Raw genomic sequence first — 23195 nt, 5'->3', positions numbered from 1 at the left:
CCTGTCCTCATTGTTCTTTTTACTGCTTTCTATTTTCAGAAGTTGTTCCCTGGGTATTCTAGTAACTTTCTTTAGTGTGTTCCTTAGGTGTTTGGCATCGTATCCCCTGACAGAAAATCTTTCTGTACTCTCGTCAGCAGCTTTTAAGAAATCTTGCTCGTGGGAGCAGTTCCGTTTAAGACGCAACAGCTCCCCATAAGGAATACTTTGCTTTAATTTCTTTGGATGACCGCGGTCAGCATGTAAACTGCTGTTACCAGCGGTTGGCTTGCGGTATAGTGCTGTGGTGATTTCATTCTCCCTAATTTCGATTCTAAGGTCGAGATAGCTCACTGCCACTGAGCTTATTTCGCCTGAGAACCGTAACATGCTTCCTCGGTTCACATTTTGTGAACACACTGAGGAAGGGAGTTTCCCTTAACGCGTCTGTGCAAGCGTTGTGAATAAAGAACTACTGACGATCACCCGTGAGTGCCGTGCTTCTTTCCCGGCTGGGAGAGGGGATCCTTTGAGCGGATATGGAGATATATATATATATATATATATATATACATATATATATATATACATATATATATATACATATATATATATACATATATATATATACACATATATATATACACATATATATATATTTATATCACCAACTTGCCACCAGCTTTTACCAAAGCACTCGACATTGCTCTGCCATCCAGCCTTCATTTCACAAGCATGCCTTACTGCTTCACATGAATTAATGTGCCTTATGGACAAAAGACACGGACCTCACCGATGGGGATTTATTGGCACTACAATTCCTAGCACGCAATTCACTGGAGAAAGCATGCTGGTAACAGATTTAAAACGTGATGCAGTCCGTCTTTTTGTCTTTTCCCCCCTCCCTATGAAGAAGGTGCAGGTGCACGGAAACGCGTTAGGGACATTTTAATAATTGGAGAAGTTTGGCGCGGTTTCATGATATAAAAGCTCTGATGAACTATCCTGCTGTTGAGTGCTTCCTAAAGCTCGGGGGCTTTGGTGGGACATGTTAATACACGGCGGCCTCGGCCGTGAAGGAATGCACCGTCTGATAAGGTAAACAGGTCTGCGGGCTGCAAACTGGCGTGCAGTCTTCGAACAGAAAGCAGGATTTGGTAATTGGAAACCGGCTAACTACTCTGAGGCCCACCGGAGGGCTCAACAAACATTGGCAGTGATTGGGGGCACAAATTATGGACAAAAGACACGTTCCCCACCGATGGGGAATTATTGGCACTACAATTCCCAGCACGCAATTCACTGGAGAAGGCATGCTGGTAACAGATTTAAAACGTGATGCAGTCCGTCTTTTTGTCTTTTCCCCCTCCCTATGAAGAAGGTGCAGGCGCACGGAAACACGTCAGGGACATTTTAATAATTGGAGAAGTTGAACTATCCTGCTGTTGAGTGCTTCCTAAAGCTCGGGGGCTTTGGTGGGACATATATATATATATATATATATATATATATATTCAACACTAATCGTCCTGTCGCAGAGGGAGCGCTTAGCTGGTCGGTGCTGGAGTCGGAGCCAGGACAGGGCTCCGTGTTTGCATTCCTCACAATGAAATATTCCAGCACTCCGTTAGTCATAAAGTTTTGATTTATTCAGTGCAAATGTACAAGCCTACGCGTTTCGAACCTTCTGGTTCCTTTTCACGGCGGCATAAACAATTGTCCTACTTCACTTTCAATATTTAAGTGATTGTAGTTACTTAGTGCATTGTGGGACATGTAGTTAGTTGTGGAAAAGTTCCAACTAACATTTTTAATTATAATGAAATTTACACTAGGTTCAGTGTTAAAACAATTAAAGCATATACATATTTAGCTTTTGAATCACAGTTATGGCTGAGTGCCTTAGTTATTGTTAGAGTCCCAAAATTACAAAAGAATTTTGCACAAGGGAATGTTAAAAACCACCAACTCTTCCCTGTATATTGGAACATGCTTATCCATGTTGCAGAATGTGAACACTGCCAGGTTGCCAAAATGTGCTAATTTTGGGACTCTAACAATAACTAAGGCACTCAGCCATAACTGTGATTCAAAAGCTAAATATGTATATGCTTTAATTGTTTTAACACTGAACCTAGTGTAAATTTCATTATAATTAAAAATGTTAGTTGGAACTTTTCCACAACTAACTACATGTCCCACAATGCACTAAGTAACTACAATCACTTAAATATTGAAAGTGAAGTAGGACAATTGTTTATGCCGCCGTGAAAAGGAACCAGAAGGTTCGAAACGCGTAGGCTTGTACATTTGCACTGAATAAATCAAAACTTTATGACTAACGGAGTGCTGGAATATTTCATTGTGAGGAATATATATATATATATATATATATATATATTCCACTAATTTTCTGTGTCTCCGGTGCGGCATGCAGAAATCACGGACCACCAGGTAGCTAGTCAGTACACAGGTAAGTTTATTATACCCTCTCTGTTTCTTTTGGCACGACGCGTTTCGGGTAGACAATACCCTTGAGAGAGAGAGAGAGATATATATATAGATATATATTTAGATATATATATATAGATATATATATAGATATATATATATATATACACACACACACACACACACACACACATATTCAAATTGACAGCTCCCAAAATTGAAGATGCCACACATGGCTTGTCTCGAATTCCTTTTATTGGCAGGGCAGCATAGTAAAACAACTTTGCGGAAACAGTTTCAATTTGCCAAAAGTTCCTGTGACAAAGGGCGAGAGGACGCTCGAAACGCTTGTGGCATCTTCAATTTTGGGAGCTGTCAATTGGAATATATCCCCTTCGCTGCTTGCATCAGCCAACGGCCGTCACGCGCACTACCTCCGTAGTGCTGCACACGTCCGTGTGCCGCCGCGGCCCCGCCCACTGCGCTAAACCGCCGTACTGCGGCTGAATTGATGCCGCGGTTAAGTGGATAAATATACATACACACATACATATACACACACATACACACATATATTTGAATGTTCATTTGACATCCTGGAAAGCCTTTCAGTTAGAGAGCTTTGCATAAATAAAACCACAAGCTGTATTCTGAGAACAGTCTATGATGTGCTTCATTTAATAAAGTGAAATCCCTTTCCAGGTGGTGGTGTTTTATATGTATAGCTTTGTCGTGTTTGAGCCTCCGTGAGGGAGAGTAGTATTTGGGAGTGCAAAGCAATATAAGCCTTCACCAACTGACACCAACCAGATATCAGATTTAGAAAAATCCTGGAGCAGGTACTGGCACCTCAATTTTGGATGTTATGGCTGCTGTGCTGTGGAAGTGCTTGAGGACATTGAGCCTGGCCAAAACTAGCACGGAGCAGGGTGTGGTGAATAGGGGCAACTTATTCTGTCAACTGGCAAAATCCCGAATGGGAACCTCAGCAGTTGGAGGACACACCAGACAAAGGAAGATGCGAAGATGCCAGCAGAGTAAAAGATTGTGCGCTCTAACAATAGTGTTAAAATAAGGGAGAGCCCGTGTTCACTGCCTGGCAAAGGAGAGGTGGTAGACAATGCTGACAGGCAAAGTGATATGAAAGGGGGTATGATTTACATCAGCATACAGGTAAATATGCATTGCTCTTTTATGGGGTGCTATTGTGTTGTTTCTACTGTTAATTTTTCTACATCCGCGGTTACATCACTTGGAATATTCCTGCATCAGGTGCTGCAACATTTAGGATTACAATATAGAACATATAGGTTTGTGGATTTGAACTGTACAGAATGTTACTTATGTAATTTGGTGTTGCCCAGGAGAGGCTCCATTGCACTTTATTTATGGATAGTTTTAGATGCAATTTTGACTGAGGTGCACTGGATCCCTGCTAATCAGGTTCCTAGTACCAGTGTTCTTTCCCTAAAACTGAACAATTGTTTCCTCAATTGGCAAACCTTTAGCTACCACTGGAAGCCCCTAGTAAATGGCACCATTGTACCTAGAGCTTGGGCTAATAAAGAAAGGTCCCCAGAGGGCTGTGGGATCAATTGTGCCACCCTAGGGGACCCCTCACAAAGCACATGCACAACTACCATTGCAGGCTACCTGTCCTGGTGCAAACAAAGGTGAAAACATGGCCTGTAACACATCCCTTTGTGCCATGTTACCTACCACTGCATATGATATTTGTATATCACCCCTACGGCAGGATGGACAGCCCTATGGCAGGGTGCTTAATATTAAATGTGAGGGCATATTTCATGAGCAGAAAAGCCCCTTTGCTGGTGAGCCCTATTGTTGCCAGTGCAAGTGACCAAGGAAGCAATCTTAAACCATGTACTGGACACTGGTAAAGACACATGTAATGGACACTGGTGAAGACGCGTTCCCCAGCTACATGATGAATTTACTGAAAATAGGAATGTATGGTATCAAACATCTTCTCTTGATAAACCCACACTGATGACAGTGTTGGATTTACTAAAACATTCCCTCAGAGGGCACCTTAGATGCGCCTCGTGAAAACCTACCAGCCTCTGGTGTGCTTGCGGAGTGGATTCTGTCAACCTGCCACCCAAGACCCTTTTTCTGACCTCCTAGGGCGAGAGCCTTTAGCTCTCAGGAGGTCAGGAACAAACGCCTGTCCGGGAAGAAGGTGTAAGACCCCCCCAACCCCACCCCAAATCTGGCTCTCCTCACAAGCGAGGAAGCCTCCTCCACCGTCCTGAGTCCACTTGGCACCTGGACAGGCCGGAAAATTTGTCAGGTAGGTGTGCCACCCCCAGGCTAGAACGACCCCTTAGGTGGGCTAGCTGCAAGATGGACAAGATTTTTCAGAGGTAGCCGTCTTTGTGATGGCATGCATACCTTGGAATTCTGGGATAGGGTTATGCCCACTTCCCCACAGGAAGTGGTCATTCAGAGGGCATAGTGACAGAGAGGGTCAGTAGCAAATTGGCTACTACCCTACAGTCCCCTAAATTCAGTATTTAGGAAGTCCCAGGGACCAGAGAAGCAGATCCTGACAATCCAAGACAGGAGAGGCCACCAAAGAGCTGCAAAAGCAGAGAAGAATGAAAGAGCACCTCACTTGGCCCCATTGCCGCCGGCCTGTCTGCAGCCCTCGTTGAAAACTGCACCAAAGTCTATTGGTCCTGCAGCTGTGACTCCAATAACTTGGGAGGACTGCCTGCCTTAGATAAAGTCTCAAGACCTCCAGTGAACAGCAGACCTTTACTGCAGAAACTCCAAAAAGAAGACTGAGACCTTTGGAACTGCCAGAACCTGACACCTGAAGCAACCACTGCATCAGTCACCTCTGGCTCAAGTTAAAGTGGGCTGATGGTGCCAAAAAGGTTTTCGGCCCTCCAGAGCTCTAGTCTTGCCTCTTGACATGGCTGCACCCTCTGCACACAGGCCCCTGCTACTGCAACTGCGCTGGTAAGAAAAAAACAGACCACTACAGACACTTCTTCACCAGTCGCCCCTGGACCTTGTAGAAGAGGACCAAAGGTGTCATCCTACCCTCCCACTCCCCCCCCCCAATCTCTGGGCATCACAAGGCATGAGTTCACTTGCTGATTCAGCCCAACTTGCTTCCCAATCAGAGCCTGGAGTCTCTTTTTACTGAGATCGACCCTCATTGAAACCCATTGGGCTCCCAATGTCGATTTGCACCCTACACCCGGCTGCCCTCCTGCCGCTGGTAGAGTATTCTTGGTGCTGCATTGGACCTTGACCTCCACTCACCTTAACTCTTGGAGATTGGTTCTGTAAGCCCATGTACTGTACCTGTTAGCAGAACTTGTTCTTCCATCCATAGGATAACATTGCAGAACTCTGAAATTGCACTGTGTCCACTTTTTAGAGTGAAAAGAATTTCGATTTGAAAACGTACCGAAGTGATTTTTCTCTGATGCCTAAACATATATAATGATACTTGCTATTTTTATAAATTGGTGCGGATCACCTTTTTGAGTCATGTTGTAATGTATTAATCATTGTGTGTATTTGCAAAATTCTTACACTCCCCTGTGTTAAGCCTAAGGCTGCTCGACGACACTACCTCCTAATAGAGTACTTCGGGATTGCATAGAAAGCCCTATCGAATAGTAAGCGAATCCCTGGACTCTTTACACAGTATATCAGATACTTGATAAATCACATAATGAGACCGCTATCTATAGTGACCACATATTATGTGTGATAAAGTACCCCCTGGCATACATGATAAGGATATTGCAAGTCCTCTTGGAGTTCAATAATATAATAAAGGAACTTTGCATTCGGCCTCATTCCTCTTACATAGTTATTGTACTCCTCAGTGACTTTCAATATCCTTATTATGTACAACAGGGTGTACTTCATCTTATATAATTCAACACTCATGCATGTTCCTCCAGGAGAAGCCTCCATCACCTTTATTGCTGTGCAGGTTCATATTGAAATGGTAGGAGTCTCAAACCTAGTGCTTAATTTGGTAATAAAAAAAATAAAGAAATTAAGTGCCAAGGGCCTTCTATGACGGCCACTGCAGCCTGCACCACGCATTGCCCCTGCCAACACCACTTTAACAGTTAACCAGTGCACTCCTACAAGTATGACAACTCAGACTATTAAAGGCCACACAAGCTATAATAATGGCAAGAGGCTGGTATTATCAATTTTCTAGGCAATTTGACTTAGTAAACACAGTTATACTCGTCTCAAAATGTAACAGACCGCGCCGCCATGTGGTTTGACAGTCACTAGAGCCGGTGATGACAATTAAGTGCCTGTGCCAAGCACCAGAAACTACTGGCCCAAATTAATCACTGCTCAAACCAGAAGTCAGTGACAAATCATCTCAAAGTGTTCTGTGCTTATTTACACCATGTTGGTATAGAAACTATTATGTAGAGGTACTGTTAGTCTGGTTTACAATAAAGCCCACATAAACCTGACAGTAACAATGTTAAAAGCCAGTTGGTCTTATTTATGTTACGTGACTGCTCTCTGCTCAACCACTTTACCTGCATTCTCAATCGTCTAAAGTGAGCACCTGCCTAGGACCAGATACCTACTTCCTTTAGTATCATACAAAAACAATGAAGTCATATTCGTATCCTTCAGAGCGATGAAAGCTGTATCAGCTTTGATGCAACTCTTATAGGGGTTCACTAGCAGCAGGAGCAGCTGGTGGAAGCTCAGTGTGGGGGTCTTGAAGGCTCTGCAGGGCCAGAAGGTGCAAAAGAGGGAGGAGCAGAGTAGAACATCTGAAGCATGGCATGGGGAAGGTTTCCATCTACCAGAAATGGCTTATGGCGCCCAAACCTCTGTAAGCAGAAAGCAGCTTTTCCAGTACCTGAATCACCTTTGATGATGGTGCTGATGCTAGAGTCAGAGAATGCTGCATTCGACTCTGCCTTGAGAACAGGAATGGCGTGGGATTAGGAGAATTACAATTTGTGATGCATTTTATGCTTCCTACAAGAGGGTTTTTCCTTCAAATGCTGTTGCTTCACTGACTTCCCTACTGAACAAGATCTGGAGTAGGAATATTTCCAATGGAATTTGGCCAGTACCATGAAAAATAGGTCTTTCCTCTCCTTGATCGCCTTAGAGTGCATAAGAAAATACTTCTCGCAAGAACTCGAATCCTGCTTGAGCCACAAACACCAAAAACAGACTACATGGGGATCTAAGATCGACAACTTCTTGTAGGAGCACCACCACTGTTTAATGACTAGCTCTTGGGGTAGGCGATGAGGCACTGAGGACACTTGCAAAAGGTACGTGAAAGATAACAATTGGTACCTGTAGCAACTTTGAAGGGCTTAAGATCTTCATTGAGGTAGAGTAATGATAATCAACCTTGTCCAAGAATATAATTTCAATACGGAAAGTGGCAGGAAGCAGGCTGTTAATTTTATGATAAAAGTCCACTATTGGAAAGGAAATTCGGCAGCTCAGACCAAGGTTGCAACAATAAAGGAGGAGTAAACTGCTCTCACCCTCTCAAAGTGGCAGCTAGACTTCGTGAAAAGCAGCAGACCTCTTTAACTCAAGTGGCTAGTAAATGACTGACAGAAACCGCGTCCAGTCAAGCTTCTGGAAATGCTGCAGGCTTTGTGCCATTGAGATTCCTGTTGTCAGTGGCCTGGGTCTGCCCTCTTTGTGAGATTTAATTCAGTAGGACATGGAAAATAAGCAGCTGTTTAAATTGCCATAGAGGTATTCTTTTATAAATCCATGCATCTACTTAAACAATAAATACCTAATTTGTTATACTAATAATGGCCTTTTATTGATAAAAAAATTTTAGCATTTTATTGTGCATAGTCACAGATGTCATGCTGTTGCTGCAAACATTCAAACTGGCTGAATGTTTTTCATGCCATGCGTTTAGTTGGCAGCAGTGCAGTCCCTTATCAGTCAGTGTTGGTTCTTAGTGTGGGAGTAGTCTTAAGAAAAATGATACAAAGAAAGTGCCAGAAGAGGACACCTGCCCAGCATTACATTATTCCAGTCTCCAGAGTTCTTTCTCCAGGACTCTGTGCTTTTAGGGGGTCTTTCCTTACCAAGTCACTCTTCCTTTGTAAATGTGCTTAACATGTCCCAGAGGATCCTGGGTACTACATACAGCTCTAGTATTCTAGTTAGTTTGCCACTATCAGGCACAAATTCTAGAAGACTTGAATTTCATAGTAGACAGCAGCTACCTTGAACCTAGAAAGGTTATATAGTGAGTAACAAGGTCATCTTCCTGATGAAATATTAATAGCTTTCATAATGCAATCTCAGTTGCCAATAGGTACTAAAGCGGTCGCTAGCAAGCGACCTAAAAATATGATTGCTTTCTTGATACATGACCAGTTCAATATAAAGGCTCTTCATTCAGAAACAATAGCATTGAACCTTTTGGCTTTGAAAATACCTGCTAAGTGTCGTATGCATACAGACCTTCCTCCAAACCATATCCTTGACATTTTTTCAGGGATCTCTTTAAACTCCCATGTTCATACTCGCCCTGGGAGAACTCTGTATCCAATATCCTCATCACCGGAAAATTGTAACTTTTCCTGTACGTCTTCCGGCCCAACATTTCTAATTTTTTTGCACTGGAGTGTCCTGGATTTAAAACTCTTAGGGCCCGATGTAGGTAGCCCTTTACCGATCCGAAACGGCCGAAAATACCGATTTTCGGCCGTTTCCGATCGGTAAAGGGCTACCGAGATGTAGGGGCACATTTTCGGTAATTTTACCGAATCGGTAAATTCACCGATTCGGTAATATGTACCGAATCGGTAAAATAATTACCGATTCGGTAATATTTACCGATTCGGTAAAAGTACCGAAAATGCTATGTAGGTAGGCAATGTACCTTCTGCACATGGCTTACAGAATCGGTATTTTACCATGGAATACAAATCCATGGTAAAATACCGATTCCGGTGTGCATGCACATGTGTGCATGCACACCTATGTCATGTGACAGGCAGACCTGCACTTAGGGCAGGTATGCCTGCCACATGGCACCTGTGCCTGTTTTGGGGGTGCCAGAGGGTGTCAAAGTGACACCCCCTGCACCCTTGTGAATTCTTTAATTACCGATTCGGTAAATACCGAATCGGTAATTCCTAATCATTCCTATGGGCTTCAAAGCCCATAGGAATGAATGGGCATTACCGATTCGGTATTCACCGAATCGGTAATTAAAGAATTGCTAAGGATTCGGTAACGAATCCAGATGTTGGGACCTACATACCATTTACCGATTTTGAAATACCGAATCGGTAGGATTCGGTATTTCAAAATCGGTAAATGGAATTTACCTACATCGGGCCCTTAGTGGCTGCTTCGACTGGACTTTGTGGCTGACCAGAACGCAGCTTCATGTGAATAGTTTGCCATTGCCCATAAACTGCTTTTGGCCTCCGTGATAAAACCAAAAAGTGTAATCTCCAGCTACTCAAACCCCATTTATGTACCACAAAAACACGTCAAATTGATAAACAATAACACTCCACATAGCATCCCCGTCTCTAAGTCATCAGTGTTCTGAAGATCTATACCTGAATCACGATCCACATATCTATGACCAAATCCACTCTTATAATTCAGAAGCCAAACTGTGGCTGGTATATAAGCTCTGAAGATTAAGCACCATAGCAGGGTTCAGTTGTTTTTGTTTCAACAGAATCTGATCACATGTAGCTTTTAACAGCCCGATCTAAAATTTATTTTTTTGTGAAACTTTAGGACAACAACAGATTGTACTACTCCTTGATGCACCAAGATAAACCATGTACAACGAATTGATGCTGCAAAACATTCCTAATGAGAGGATTCCTTCGTTTTTCCTAGGCCCAAACAAGATAAGGGCAGCGTGTGTGCCTTATGGCCTTTGTGTCACTAGATAAGGTCTGCGGGCCTTTTCAAACAGATCTTTTTGTAATGTATGTAATTACTGAGCGCAGACATTTACTCACCAATCAGACACACAAATTTCAGGTTGCTCAGAATCTAGATACTCCTGCGAATATCCTTTCGCCCATAAGTCAACAACCTGCCACTTGGTGCACCAGCTGCAGAAAAAAACAATCAGAAAACAACTGAGTATTTCAGTGCTGTCACATTTTCACCGTTTCACATTGTAGTGAATGGTCTGTGCGGCTACTTCGCAATCAAGTCAGAGTGAAATACATATATGCCATCAATCAAGTTGTGCCATTAACAGAGATTTTAATGATATCGGTCTACACGCATAAGCACGAGGGTTTCAGAATTGGCAAATCCAGATCTTTGTTTTAAATAGAGTAAATAACAGATTGGCCGAACTAATACAATTTAACAGAACGCACAAATATTTAGTACAAGCACATGACAGCAGTGATAGAAGGAAACCCATGCCTGATGGAATGGCAACTATAACCTTTTAGACTGAACAAATTGCCCAAGTATATGTCCTAGGAGGACTTCCCCTTCCATTCAGGAAAAAGGGTTGATGTGTGCAGTCCAGCAGGGTGTTTCATAGGCAATCAGTTGTCCCATAGGGTGGGTCTAAAATAGCACAAGGAAAACTCACCCTTCCCACCCCCCCCAAAACAGTTTGCCATATAATCTTAATGCCACTTTTGCGCCTCTAATTGGTGACCCTCTTGGTAGGCACCTCACATTCTCTTGCCCACATCTCTACTACAGCCTTTTATACAGAGTCCCCAGCCACCCAAACAGTGCCAACTTCCAAATACAGAAAGTGCAATTTCTTGTGTACTTATTTGTTAATAGTTAACTTTCCTTCAGGACAGTGAAGAGACTGCTCTAAAGCCTGTTTCTGGTAACAGCAGGAGTAGGCTCTGCAATGTCCCACTGACCCGCAGCTGTACTGAGGACTGAACTGTTATGACAGAGCTTCCATCCAGGTGACTGTCGAGTTTGGTTACAACAGAAATGGGCAATTGGTCATTCCAGTTTAGTGGAAAGGGGAGGTAAATGGCCGCTAGCCCCCAACCACTAGTTAACCACAGGGAAAAGTTGTGGGTGGGATGTATAGACCTAGTAATGGGTAAAGCAAACTCTATACACCATCGCTATTGTGGGCTACCCGATCCCTAGCCATAGTGGATCCTCCCATTATCCTTCAACAAGTATGGGGAAAGAAGGAAAACAACACCGAAAAAAAGAGAAAGTTCACATTGTTTTGCATAGTATGTTTTCAATACTCAATCATGAATGCCTAAGATTGCAGAGACAGAAAGGAACCCCAAACCTTTTGGTTTCCATCTTCGCCAAGAGAAATACACACTAAGGGACATGTTGTGTTGCTAAAACAAAGTATTGCCCTACAAAACTGTCACAAATCCAATCCACATGAACAGGAAAACCAAGCAGAGTATGATCCAGACATAAATAAAAGGAGGGACTAGAAAAGTGTGTTTTAACCATGAAATAAAAATACAAATACATGCTGGCGGCCGGTGCAAAACGGAAGAAGTGGGTGAAGAAAGTCATCTTGATCCATATAGTACCCACAGGTACTCAGCTGGAAAACAGGAGGCTGCGACACAGCAGTAGGGCTTGAAAAATCCAATTCAGAAGGATTCGCCATGGGGGTTCTGTATAAACGGCATTCAGCGTAGAAGATGTGATAGTAGAAACAGATATTGTATCCATTAAATTGTCAGTGGAGGTCTCAGTCTCCCCTCCAGCTGAGAAATAGCAGCATCAGTGGTGCTCACAAGTGGTAAAGAAAAGTCTTGTGTAAAAGAACTACTGGTCCATGGCATACTATAAAATATTGGCCACATTGTGTAATTTGACATTATCAATGGAGCCAAAGCGCTTGTCTTTATTACCTGGAGGTTTTGGCAAAATGACACTGCTGGTACCTTGGATGCCAAGGACTGGAAGAGCACGGTACGTAGGGTAGAATTCCTTTTTGAGCACCACCTTTTCTCGAACCAGTTTTCCAACTTTTGGAAGTTAGGTGGAAACTGGAAGTGGATTGTCATTACACGTAGAGAGAGATGTAGGTAAATGTTCATGAGATTGAGAGTCACAGAACTTTTGTAGGTCCTGTAAGACAGCACAATGATCTTCTAAGTCAAAGGAAGCGGCTACCACAACAACATCGGGATTGTCAAGGTCTGGAACATACATCTTGATGGCAAAAAGCACTTCATACGGGGGCTGCACACCCAGGGATCTTTTGGAGACGTAATTTAATGCTCGTTGAACCTCACAGAGATTGTTCAACCAGCCACGTCCTGTACCTAATAACCTTGTCGTTAAGGACTTCTTTATGTCATGGTTCATTCTTTCCACAACAGAACTGCTCTCTGGCCTATATGGTGAAGAATAGTGCACTTATACACCCATGGAGGGGTGGGTGCAGCTCTGAGTTAGTCGAAGAGCCAGGTCTTGAGACTCTTTCTGAAGGTACTCAGAGTGGGGGAGCGTCTGATGTTGACTGGGAGCTTGTTCCAGGTCTTTGCTGCGACGTAGAGAAGGCTCTTCTGCCTGCTCTGGTTCTGAATATTCAAGGGTTTCTGCTAGGGGGAGGTCGGTGGAGTGAAGGTTCCTCGTGTTGAGGCATTTGGGTATGATGTTGTGGAGGAATTTATAGGTGTGGGTGAGTAGCTTAAAGGTTACTCTCTTCTCGATGGGGAGCCAGTGGAGGTCTCGTACGTGTGGGGTCATGTGCTCGCATCGGGGGGTTACGAGGATGTGTCTGGCAGCAGTGTTCTGGATGGTTTGGAGCTTGTGTAGCAATGTTTTGTTGATTCCGGCATAGAGGGCATTGCCGTAGTCCAGTCTGCTTGTTACGAGTGCGTGGGTGACGGTCTTTCTGCATTCGTGGGGAATCCACATGAAGGTCTTTCAGAGGATGAGGAGGGAGTTGAAGCAGGTCGAGGCGACTGCGTTCATCTGGTGGGTTATGGTGAGGGAGGAGTCGAGAATGATGCCAAGGTTCCGGGCGTGGGTGGGTTTCCAAGAGCAGAGGGCCACCAGGAGCTGTCCCACGCCGTGGGGGAAGAGTCCAAGGAAGAGAAGCTCGGCATTCTCGGAGTTCAGCTTCAGGCAGCTGTCGCTCATCCAGGCTGGGACATCTTTTATTCCTTCTTGGAAGCGGAGTCTGGTGTCTTCAGGGTTCTTCGTGAGAGAGGGGATGAGCTGAGTGTCATCGGCATAGGATACTATGCTGAGCCCGTCAGACGATGCCGATGAGGGGGGCCATGTAGATGTTGAAGTGTGGGGCTGAGCGAAGATCCTTGGGGTACTCCACAGTTGATCTCTGTCGGTTCAGAGAGGAAAAGGGGGGTCTGATGCTTTGAGTTCTGAAGGAGAGAAAGGAGCGGACCCGGTCGCGGGCGGTTCCTCATATTCCGGCGTCGTGGGGTCTGGCTGCGAGGATGCAGTGTGAGACGGTGTCGAATGCTGCGGAGAGGTCTAGTAGGATGTGGGCCGCAGTGTGGCCCTGGTCTAGTAGCATGTGGAGGTCATCAGTGGAGGAGAGGAGGGCGGTCTCGGTGCTGTGGTTGCTACGAAATCCGGACTGGGAGGAGTCGAGGATGGTGTTCTCTTCGGTAAAGATAGTCAGCTGTGCGTTGATGAATCCCTCAGTGACTTTGGCTGCGAAGGGAAGGAGAGAGATGGGCTGGTAACTTTTCAGATCCGTTGGGTCTGCCAAGGGTTTCTTGAGGAGGGGCTTGACTTCTACCCGCTTCCATTCGTCGAGAAAGATGCCAGAGGGAAGTGTTGATGGTACGGCCTAGTTCGGGAGCTATGGCGGGGCAGCTCTGTCGTAGATGTGCGGTGGGCAAGGGTCCGTGGGAGCTCCTGAGTAGGTGTCCGTCATGGTCTTGGAGGGGTCTTCAGTAGTGGCAGGCTTCCAGGTGGTGATGATCGGCCGGTTGTAGGTGGTGGTGAGGGTGTTGGTGTCAGGAGTCTGTTTGCTGAAGTTGTTGTACAGGGCATTGATTTTCATGTGGAAGTAGGAGCTGTGCTTTTTGCAGAGGTCCTGGGATGGAGGGACGTCTGCGGCTTCGCTGGGGGGTTTGGTGAACTGCTGTATGACGTTGTAGAGTTCTTTTGAGTTACTTGCATTGGAGTGGATTTTGTTCTTGATGAAGGCCTTCTTGATTGCTCTTATGCGCTGGTGGTATTCATTCATGGTGTTCCTATAGATGTTGTGGTCTTTGGTGGTTTTCTTGTTCCGCCAGAGTTTCTTGAGGCATCTGCAGGAGCGCCTAGCTTCTTGGAGGTCGGTGTTGAACTAGGCTGCCTTCAGGGGGCATTTATTGACAGGGTGGCTGTGTGGGCTGGTCAGCGCAGCTGGAGATCCATGGGTGTAGTTCTTTCGCTGCGGAGTAGGCGTCGGTCGTGCCAGAGGGGGGTCGTGGAGGAGGGTGGCATTGAGGAGTTCCTCTGTGATATTGCACCAGTTCCTTCTGGCAGGTGCAGGGCGGGTTTGGGTGCGGTGGCGGTGTTGAAGGTGAAGTGTACGCAGTGGTGGTTGGTCCATGGGGGCTGCATGTTGTGGCCGAGTTAGATGTTTGTCCCTCCTGCGAAAATGGGGTTGAGGGAGTGTCCGGCTTTGGCGGGGTGGCCGAGGAGGGTGGTGGAGTCAGGGTCGCTGGGGTTGTCGAGGTGGAAGTTCAGGTCTCCGATGAGGGTGTATTCCGTGGAGGAGATGGCGTGGGGTCCGACTAGGTCGGCGAGGGTGGTGGCAGAAGAGGCGCGAGGCCCGGAAGCTCTGTAGAAGAGGGTCCAGTGCACCCTTGTTCTGGGGCTGGTTTAGATCTGGAAGTGGAGGTGCTCTGTGTTGGAGGAGGAGTTGTTCATGCTGGAGGTGGAGTCGGAGGGAGCTCTTGTGTGCGATGGCGAGTCCTCCTCCTGGGCGGTCCTTTCTTTGGATCTTGTATCAGTCGGAGATGGCAGTGGCGATATTGAGGCGGCGTTGGTCCATGTTTCCGTGAAGAAGGCGACGTCTTTACTTTTATAGAAGATTTAGTGTACCCTTGGGTTTCACGTGTTTGTCCTGATGAAGACCCCAGTGTAAGGTGCCAACTATGCCTACATTTGTAGTTTTGGGGTCGAAACGTCGACGGCTACTCTCTTCAACATCAGTTGACGCCACCCCTATTTTGGATATGGAGTACCAGCATCATACACATGATTACTGATGAACTTTTGGAAATTAGTTTTTTCCATTTTTTGGCTCGGGATCTGAAGCCAATTTATTTCTGTATGTTAAATTTGAAATAATTTGCGGTTACACTAATTATTTATTTTTGCACATTCCTTTTCCCTTTTCACTACATCACGCTACCCTTTCCTTTCTCTCCCTGGGGCACTATGATTAAGATGTTGCTAATATTGTCTCCGAATGTACTGTGGAGTAAGCTCATTGTGATTAATTAGCAATGCGCTTTGATGAAGTTATGTACTTACTGGTATTGTGAATAAATTTGAGAAATATATAACGGTTCACTGGGACCCTCCTTTTTGTATACCACGTGGGTGGTGTTCGGCATCTATCTCTGGCAGTCGTGTTTCTTCCGCGGTTGAGTGCGAGGAGGTCGGCGGAGTTGACTGTGTGTGAGTTTCTTGGGGGTGAAAACTCACATCCAACATAGTACCGATACCGATGGTGCATGCATCAGAATACTGCCGCTTACAACATATAGCATGTTGTGCTGAACCATCAGTATAAATAATATATTTATATTGATCAGAGGCTAAACTGAGAAAAAGTAGAGGATAAGCACTCCTATTGCAAAATTCTTGCATTTGCAAGGTAGGGTCAAAGACAAAGTCTACATCTACGGCTGTTAAGGACGTAGCCCATTGTATCCACCAAGGATGGGGGGCCTCCTTTGCATTAGGAACGCTGGCTTTGGCCTCTAAGGCTGGTACAGGAGAGACAACAATAAGAAGTTTTCCTTGAGCTAGTTATTGTCTGTTCTTTAAGGATGCCCATTTGTACAGCAGTCAGTATTTTTTCAGTAGAAGCAAAACGCATTTCGGCAATGGAATATAAATGTGATTTATAAGCTATCGGTACCTTGTCACCTTTGTTAAAGGTGATATACGCAAATCTAATTGCACCCAGCAAAACGAGGATGACTAAATTTGTGGTATTCACACGCGTATGTAAGTGGCGTGTTTCAAGTAAGTCAGATTATGAAGAAATATGGGTGCATTAAGGCATAAAGTGACTTAATACGTTGTGCATAATCAGGAATGTATTTGCAGCCAAAATAAAAAAAATACCAGCAGGGTCTGAAGACTGCAATTGTGCACATTTCTCCAAAAAGGGAGGGGCAAGGCTCTTTCCTCATTAGTAAGTTCATATCCCTTAAAAAAAGACAATCAAAAAAGCTATATTCAATTTTTTTAAGTTAAACTTATAGCCAAGTTCGACAAATTGAAATATTATGCAATCCATTCTTGCAGATGAGGGTTTAATGCATTGTCCGTCAGGTAGCTATCATCTACGCAGGACAGAGCATCAGGGTCAACTTTATGAAGAATCGAAACAATATGGGCCGCAAACACTCCTGAGTTGTTCTTATAGCGCAAGGCATAGGAAGTCAAGTGTAGTGCATTTAAAAGCCTAAGGTGTTAAATGCAAACCAGTCCTAGCTCTCAGGAGCTGAAAAAACCATTGGATATATCCAAAGTGGTTTTACATTTTTTTTTGTGGACTACATTATTAATGAGTGCAGTTCTGTGGGTATTTTGCAACCCAAATGTGCGTGTATGGGTATTTCATTGTCTATAATCTAAGGCAATGCCACATCAATGATCTAACTTCAAAACCGGAAAAAGGGGATTATTTATTGGAGAAACACAGGGTTCAATTACTCCCTAGTACTCCAGTTGGGAAAGAATTTGGTTAATGGGTGCTTTTGCATCCCTATTAATAGGATATTGTTGATGTACATGGAGTGTGTATCGTATAGGAATCCTTATCCCAACCAGTATGATTACGATAAAGAGCAAGTGCCAAAGCAACAGCCCATTCAGATGCATACGCTTCCCTTACTTTGTAAGGGCTGAGGTGTGAGAAAGAAGGCAGAATGACATCCTCACCCTGTGGGCATGGAAATAAAAAAGGTGTGGGTCAATCGACCTCTGCCAAGAGAATGTCATAAAATATAGTTCCAGAATATATCCTTAATGATGCATTTAAAAGCACATTCATTTGAATATCTAAGTGATACAGTTTGTCTGAAGGGGCCACACTGGTGTCCGTGGTTTCAACCATAATAAATGTGTCAGTTGCTTTCTCTACGAGAAATTGGCGGAAATTTCCAGCGTACTATGGTTACTTCTGCTGCGCTGACAAGGAGGGTCATCACCCAACTCCTGTTCAGGACGAGGGTTCTCACAGTGAGATATATTTCGCAGTTAAAGCTGCAACTTTATTTTTCTGGAAAGGGGTTTAATATGGAGGTCTTTCCTCTTGCTGGGGAATGACTGGTCGAGGTCCAAGATGGCGGATTGACACCGCCGGAGTGGAGAACGCTGAATGGGTCCGGGCTGATGCGAGGTTAATGGACGATTGATATAGTAATCTTTGCTACACAACGCAGAAGTGTAAAGCTGTAATGCTTTAATTTGGGAATCATTTGCTTTGCAAAAAGAAAACGGAGAGCTCGGAACTTACTGAGACCGAAAGCGCTGAATGTTGAATGCGGCAGCTACGGCTGATCGAGAGCCATATTCGGAGCTTGCTGTGCTCCGCTAGCATACAGAGACTTTCGAAAATACCACGCTTTGCTCTAGAATCTACGAAGGGCTGGACGAGCTGGGCGAGCTTGACGGCAGTCAACTGGTTTGGTCTGCGACTGCTTCAGCGCTCTCCCGCGGCACCGGCAGCAGCGAAGGCGAGCTCCTGTGGGATGGCGCCGAAACCTCCTACGCGGACAACCCGGACGACAACAGCAAGCGGGAGAGCAACGACCACACCGGTATCTTTGTTAGTGCCGGCTATAAACGATTTAACAGCATGTAAAAAGTCTTTATCTGCCAACAGCGCTCTGGAGTTAACTTTGGATGTGGAAATCAACTCGAGCAAAAGGTAACACAGTAGATAACATGTTGCAAAACGAAGGGATTCAAATAGGAGCAATAGAACCTGAGACATTGTGTCAAAGTGTTACTGCAGTAGCTCAGAGCGATGCCACTTTAACTAATTTAAATATCTCGTCAGTGTTAGATACTACGGAGTTGGTTATTGCAGATGCAGGGGTTACAGATTTAACTAATGCCTCTACTACTCTGGCAAAAGGAACTATTGAGCCCTTAGAGCCTCAGATTTTGAACAGGGTGATTAATACCGATACTAATACGAAAGCCCCTCAGATTGAAATGACTAATATGCCTCCAGACAAGGGCAATGCCGAGGGCGTGGAAGAAGGTGAGGGAGGTGAGATTACTGATAATACGGATGTCGCTGAGACAGACGAAGAATACATGGACCTTAATGATCAAGGGAGTAATACACCTTTAAGATCAATCAAAGATAAAAATAAAGCTTTCAATACCAAAAAATGGAAGGGTAAAAATAAGAATAAGACCACAAAAATTACAAGCAAATCCAAGACAAGCGTTCTGAAAGCGATTGCCGAAAACAGTCCAATTAGACAATGGGTGCAGGCTAAGGGTGGCGTAAAATCAATGGCGATGAGACTGTCTGGTAACAGCCCTAATGATCAAAATATTATTACCAAAGAGGTAAACGGAGCTATTACTATGGCGAATACGACGAATAGACCCGGACTAATGGACTCAAATCAAGTCACCAATGTACCACTCAGTCCCATTCAGACTACTATTTCTATTACTACGAAGGCGAAGGCCCCAGCCGAAGCCGATGGACATGATCTGTCTGGCCTGATTAAGGAGTCTACAAAATCATCTGAGGAAATTTTATTGGATCATTCACACCCTTCTGTACCTTCTATGATACTTATGGAAGACAAGATATGCCTAATACTCCTAAGGCGTCTATATGTGATGCAGTTCCAGCTCCGATAGACGAGATTATGCAAGAAATACACCCGGAAAATACAGTTCTTTCTTCATCTAGTGTACCAACAGAATGGATTCCTCAGGGGGAGGTATCTGCTTCTTTTCAGACAATAGTACATCTTTTAAATGAACAGAAACAAGAAGCTAAAATTCATTACCAGCAAATGAGGGAAGACAATAACAGAACTCAAACCACATTACAAGAGATGGCATGTAAATTGGGGGCTGTGACTCAAGATATAGAGGAACTGCAGCAAAGAGTGGTGGTAACAGAGGAGAAATCCCAACGTTCTGAAATAGCAGTGAACAAACATGCCTCTCAACTTCTTCAGATGCAAGCTAAGCTGGAAGACTTAGAAAATACTTACTTTCATTATAAAACACCTCTTTGGGGTAATCCAGGATTTCCTTCAATTTTTCATGAATCAATATGCAGACTATATTCAGAATCTGGTATTAGTTCATTGGGAGACCAGTATGATCATCAAGGGTTTATGACATTTGAAAAATTGAGGCAATGCTATAATTTATCTGAACTGGCTAGGTTTAAATATTATCAAATTAAGGATTATTTAGTGAAAGAATTAGAACTTAATATGATAATCGATTCAGACTTTTGGGATTGTATTTATAGAGAATCAGACCAAGCTTTGATTAGTATAGGATACAAATTATTTGCGGTCTTTTATACTAGCGGTTTAATAAAATTAACTGCGAAATGGAATACAAGGCTAGCTGCAAATATACCACCCGATCTAATTACCTTATCTTTTAAGAGCTTAGATATGTCAGTTCATTCCTCTAGCCTTAAATTGCAAATGTTTAAATCTATATGCCAACTGTATCATACCCCAGAGAGAATTCTTAAATGGACAAGGAATAATAATTTTAGTGAACGTACGAAATGCCCTAAATGCGATCTAAGCGGGGCTGATATAACTCACATGTTTCTATTTTGTCCTATGCTTAAAGATTACTGGAGTGGTATACTTAAGGTGGTTTCGGATAGACTTAATCAACCAATCTCTTTTTCCTCAACTGATGTACTGATTGGTACATGCGTGGGTCAAAATGAATTTAATGATTTGTTGAACATTTTAATTTCGTGTGCAAGACTTATTATTGCCAGAGCTTGGATTCAGAAAAATACGCTAACTGTTATGGAATGGTGGAGCTTTGTTAAAGAAATCTATGCTATGGAGACCACTCTTGCCAACTCAAAGGGCCTTCGGGCTAAACAAAAAATGGACAAAATCTGGAGAACATTTATGTCTTAAATTAATGGCATCTTTTCTTTCTTTTTCTCCTCTTTCTTTTCTTTTTTACATGACCGTATTTTCGTTTGGGATTAATGTAATGCCTAAATGTGACTTTTGTATATTTTTGATTTTTTTTTTTTTTGGTTCTTGTGTACTTTTGATGCAAATAAAAAATACTTAAAAAAAATATGGAGGTCTTTCCTCCTTTATCTTCACGTTGGAGGAACGTGGATTATCACTTTTCACAGTCATGTACTCTTCTGGTCTGCAGTCAGATCATCCATCTCTGTCACACTGTTGGTCATATGAATACTGCAAGGTACGAGGAGAGAATGTATTAAATGACTGAAACCTGTCTGAAGTTTGTATTTTAGTGCTGTCAAGGGTTAGATGGGTATGGAACACAAGACCACGCTAATGTACTCTAAGGGATGTTTATTTTGTTAAAGTCACTGTTGGAATCAGGGGTTTCAGGAATGCAACCTTCTTGGTCCTCCATCTGGCTCCTTTTGGCGTCCATGTGGTCTCTGAGCCTCGGAAGGGAAAAGAAAACCGGGGTTACAAACTGTACTGGTCTCACTGTGCTACCGTCACCAAGGTGGGTGGAGAAATTAAAGAGGGATTTCAGGGTGCAGGGCTTTTTAATGGGTTTCACCTCCGACCGTGCCCGACCTCCCACCGCCCTCAGGTGCTCTACCTCCCCCCTCCCCACACGCCCCACCAGAAGGCCCCTTGTAACGGTACTTGCCTTGGGCTACGGCCCGCCTCACGGACCGCAGCGTAGGGACCCGTGGCGTCTTCTCCTTCCTTCAGCCCACCGGGTATGGAAGCAGTACACAGAACGCCTCGTTGTCTCTCCACGTTGTTCTCTCCGCTCTCTGCTCTACGGTCCTCCTCCGCTCTCCTCTCGCTCTCCACTCTTTGGTCCTCCTCCGCTCTCCTCTCGCTCTCTGCTCTTCAGTCCTCCTCCTCCGCTCTCCTCTCGCTCTCCACTCTTCGGTCCTCCTCCTCCGGGTGCTCTGCTTTCTCCTCGCTGTCACCGCACACCATCCGTTCTCCGCCTATGCCTCTTATCCCCGCCTCAGCTCCATTCACTTCCGCCTGATGATGCGACTCCTCCCCTTTCAGCCAGTCGAAGGCTAGAGCGCTGTTGCATGCTTCCGGGTTCGTTTTCGGTGGCAACCAGGAAGTCCGGGTTCATTCTGCGGCGGATGGGCTCTCCTGTTCCTCCTCCTCCCCACAAGTGCGATCATAAAAATCGCATTATCTTGCAGAGTACTCCAGGGTGGAAAACCTTCACGTTGTTCATCTTTCTGTTGTTGCTGCTTTTTACATTTATACCAATTGTTTTTTACCAAACTCACGGGCTGGGCTGACATCCTTGTCAGAACTAGGCTTGCTAAGTGGCAGTACTGAAGTTCTGGTTCCCAAACTGTGACATCCTAAAGTAGTTTATACATTTCCAATAATGACAGGCAACTCGTGTTCGGCTACTGCCACTGTGGCAAGTTGCTGGCGTATAGCCAAAGACGCTGCCTCACCCTTAACATTACAAAGAATCATTGCAGGTATCCTGCTCAGGAATAGAACTATGCTTGGATCCACAGAACTATGCTTGGAACCACAGAACATTGGCATGAAGGCAAAGAGTCTCCATACTATCTCAGTTCCTATAAGGCCCTAGACCGACTAGCTACAGTGCCTCACTTGCCCTCCTAACCATACCAGAAAAACAAGTGAATTGACACCCCAGGACAAAACACCCACGACCCTCTCAGGGATCGAGACAACAGGACACACCCTTTTACTCTCTCATTCATACACGTCCACAATATAATAAAACAAAAGACACAAAGAAAGTTTAAGATATTTTTCAAACTGTTGTGTCCTAAAATGGAGTATTTGTGCCACAATTTGAAAACAAATGCATATAAAAAATTCTTTATGCATGGCTAATAAACCATATACTATAAAAATCCTGGTCATGTTATAAGACAGTATATACAATTTCCTGAGCACCCCCAATTCAAATGTCCATTAATATAATTTATCTGCAGCACACTGTGGTAGTTTATTTCTTTTTCCTTTTCTTTATTTAGTTCCAAGCAGTTCTCCACATACAAGTATGTTCTTAGTAGAAGCCTTCACACAAAGAGGTATGCACAAATGTAGCCAGATGTAGCCAACACGTGTTTTGTTAACATGCCTAATTTTGCCAACGACTTCTTCAGGGCGTCCCTCAAGTCTCCAGTCCCGCCACTTGGCAAGACTAGTTCTGACAAGGATGCCAGACCACCCAGTGTGTATGAAGGAAAAAAAAATTGCAGTCCTGAAGGTCTGCTTACCAAACTGTTACGTCCTAAAGACGTGTATACATTAGCAATAATGAAAGCAACTCGCAATCGCGCTTGGCTATTGCGGCAAATCACTGGTGTA

General features: G+C 44.2%; 2 protein-coding genes across 3 annotated transcripts in view; one reads left to right on the top strand and one right to left on the bottom strand.

Annotated features, from left to right (window-relative positions):
* Positions 1-23195, top strand: part of MRPS12 (mitochondrial ribosomal protein S12) — a 793384-nt gene that overhangs the window by 694363 nt on the left and 75826 nt on the right. The gene's annotated exons all lie outside the window — the stretch shown is intronic.
* LOC147692676 (F-box only protein 27-like) overlaps positions 1-23195 on the bottom strand; it is a 264145-nt gene that overhangs the window by 212221 nt on the left and 28729 nt on the right. For both annotated transcript variants that reach the window (XM_086938854.1, XM_086938855.1), the window contains exon 3: positions 10449-10544. In XM_086938854.1, the coding sequence (XP_086794980.1) occupies positions 10449-10544 (96 nt within the window). The remainder of the gene's footprint in view (positions 1-10448; positions 10545-23195) is intronic.

This window comes from Lissotriton vulgaris, chromosome 9, assembly GCF_964263255.1.
Source record: "Lissotriton vulgaris chromosome 9, aLisVul1.2, whole genome shotgun sequence".
Taxonomy (NCBI): Eukaryota; Metazoa; Chordata; class Amphibia; order Caudata; family Salamandridae; genus Lissotriton; species Lissotriton vulgaris.
Note: the sequence above shows the minus strand (reverse complement) of the source record. Positions and strands in the feature narration are given on the sequence as shown.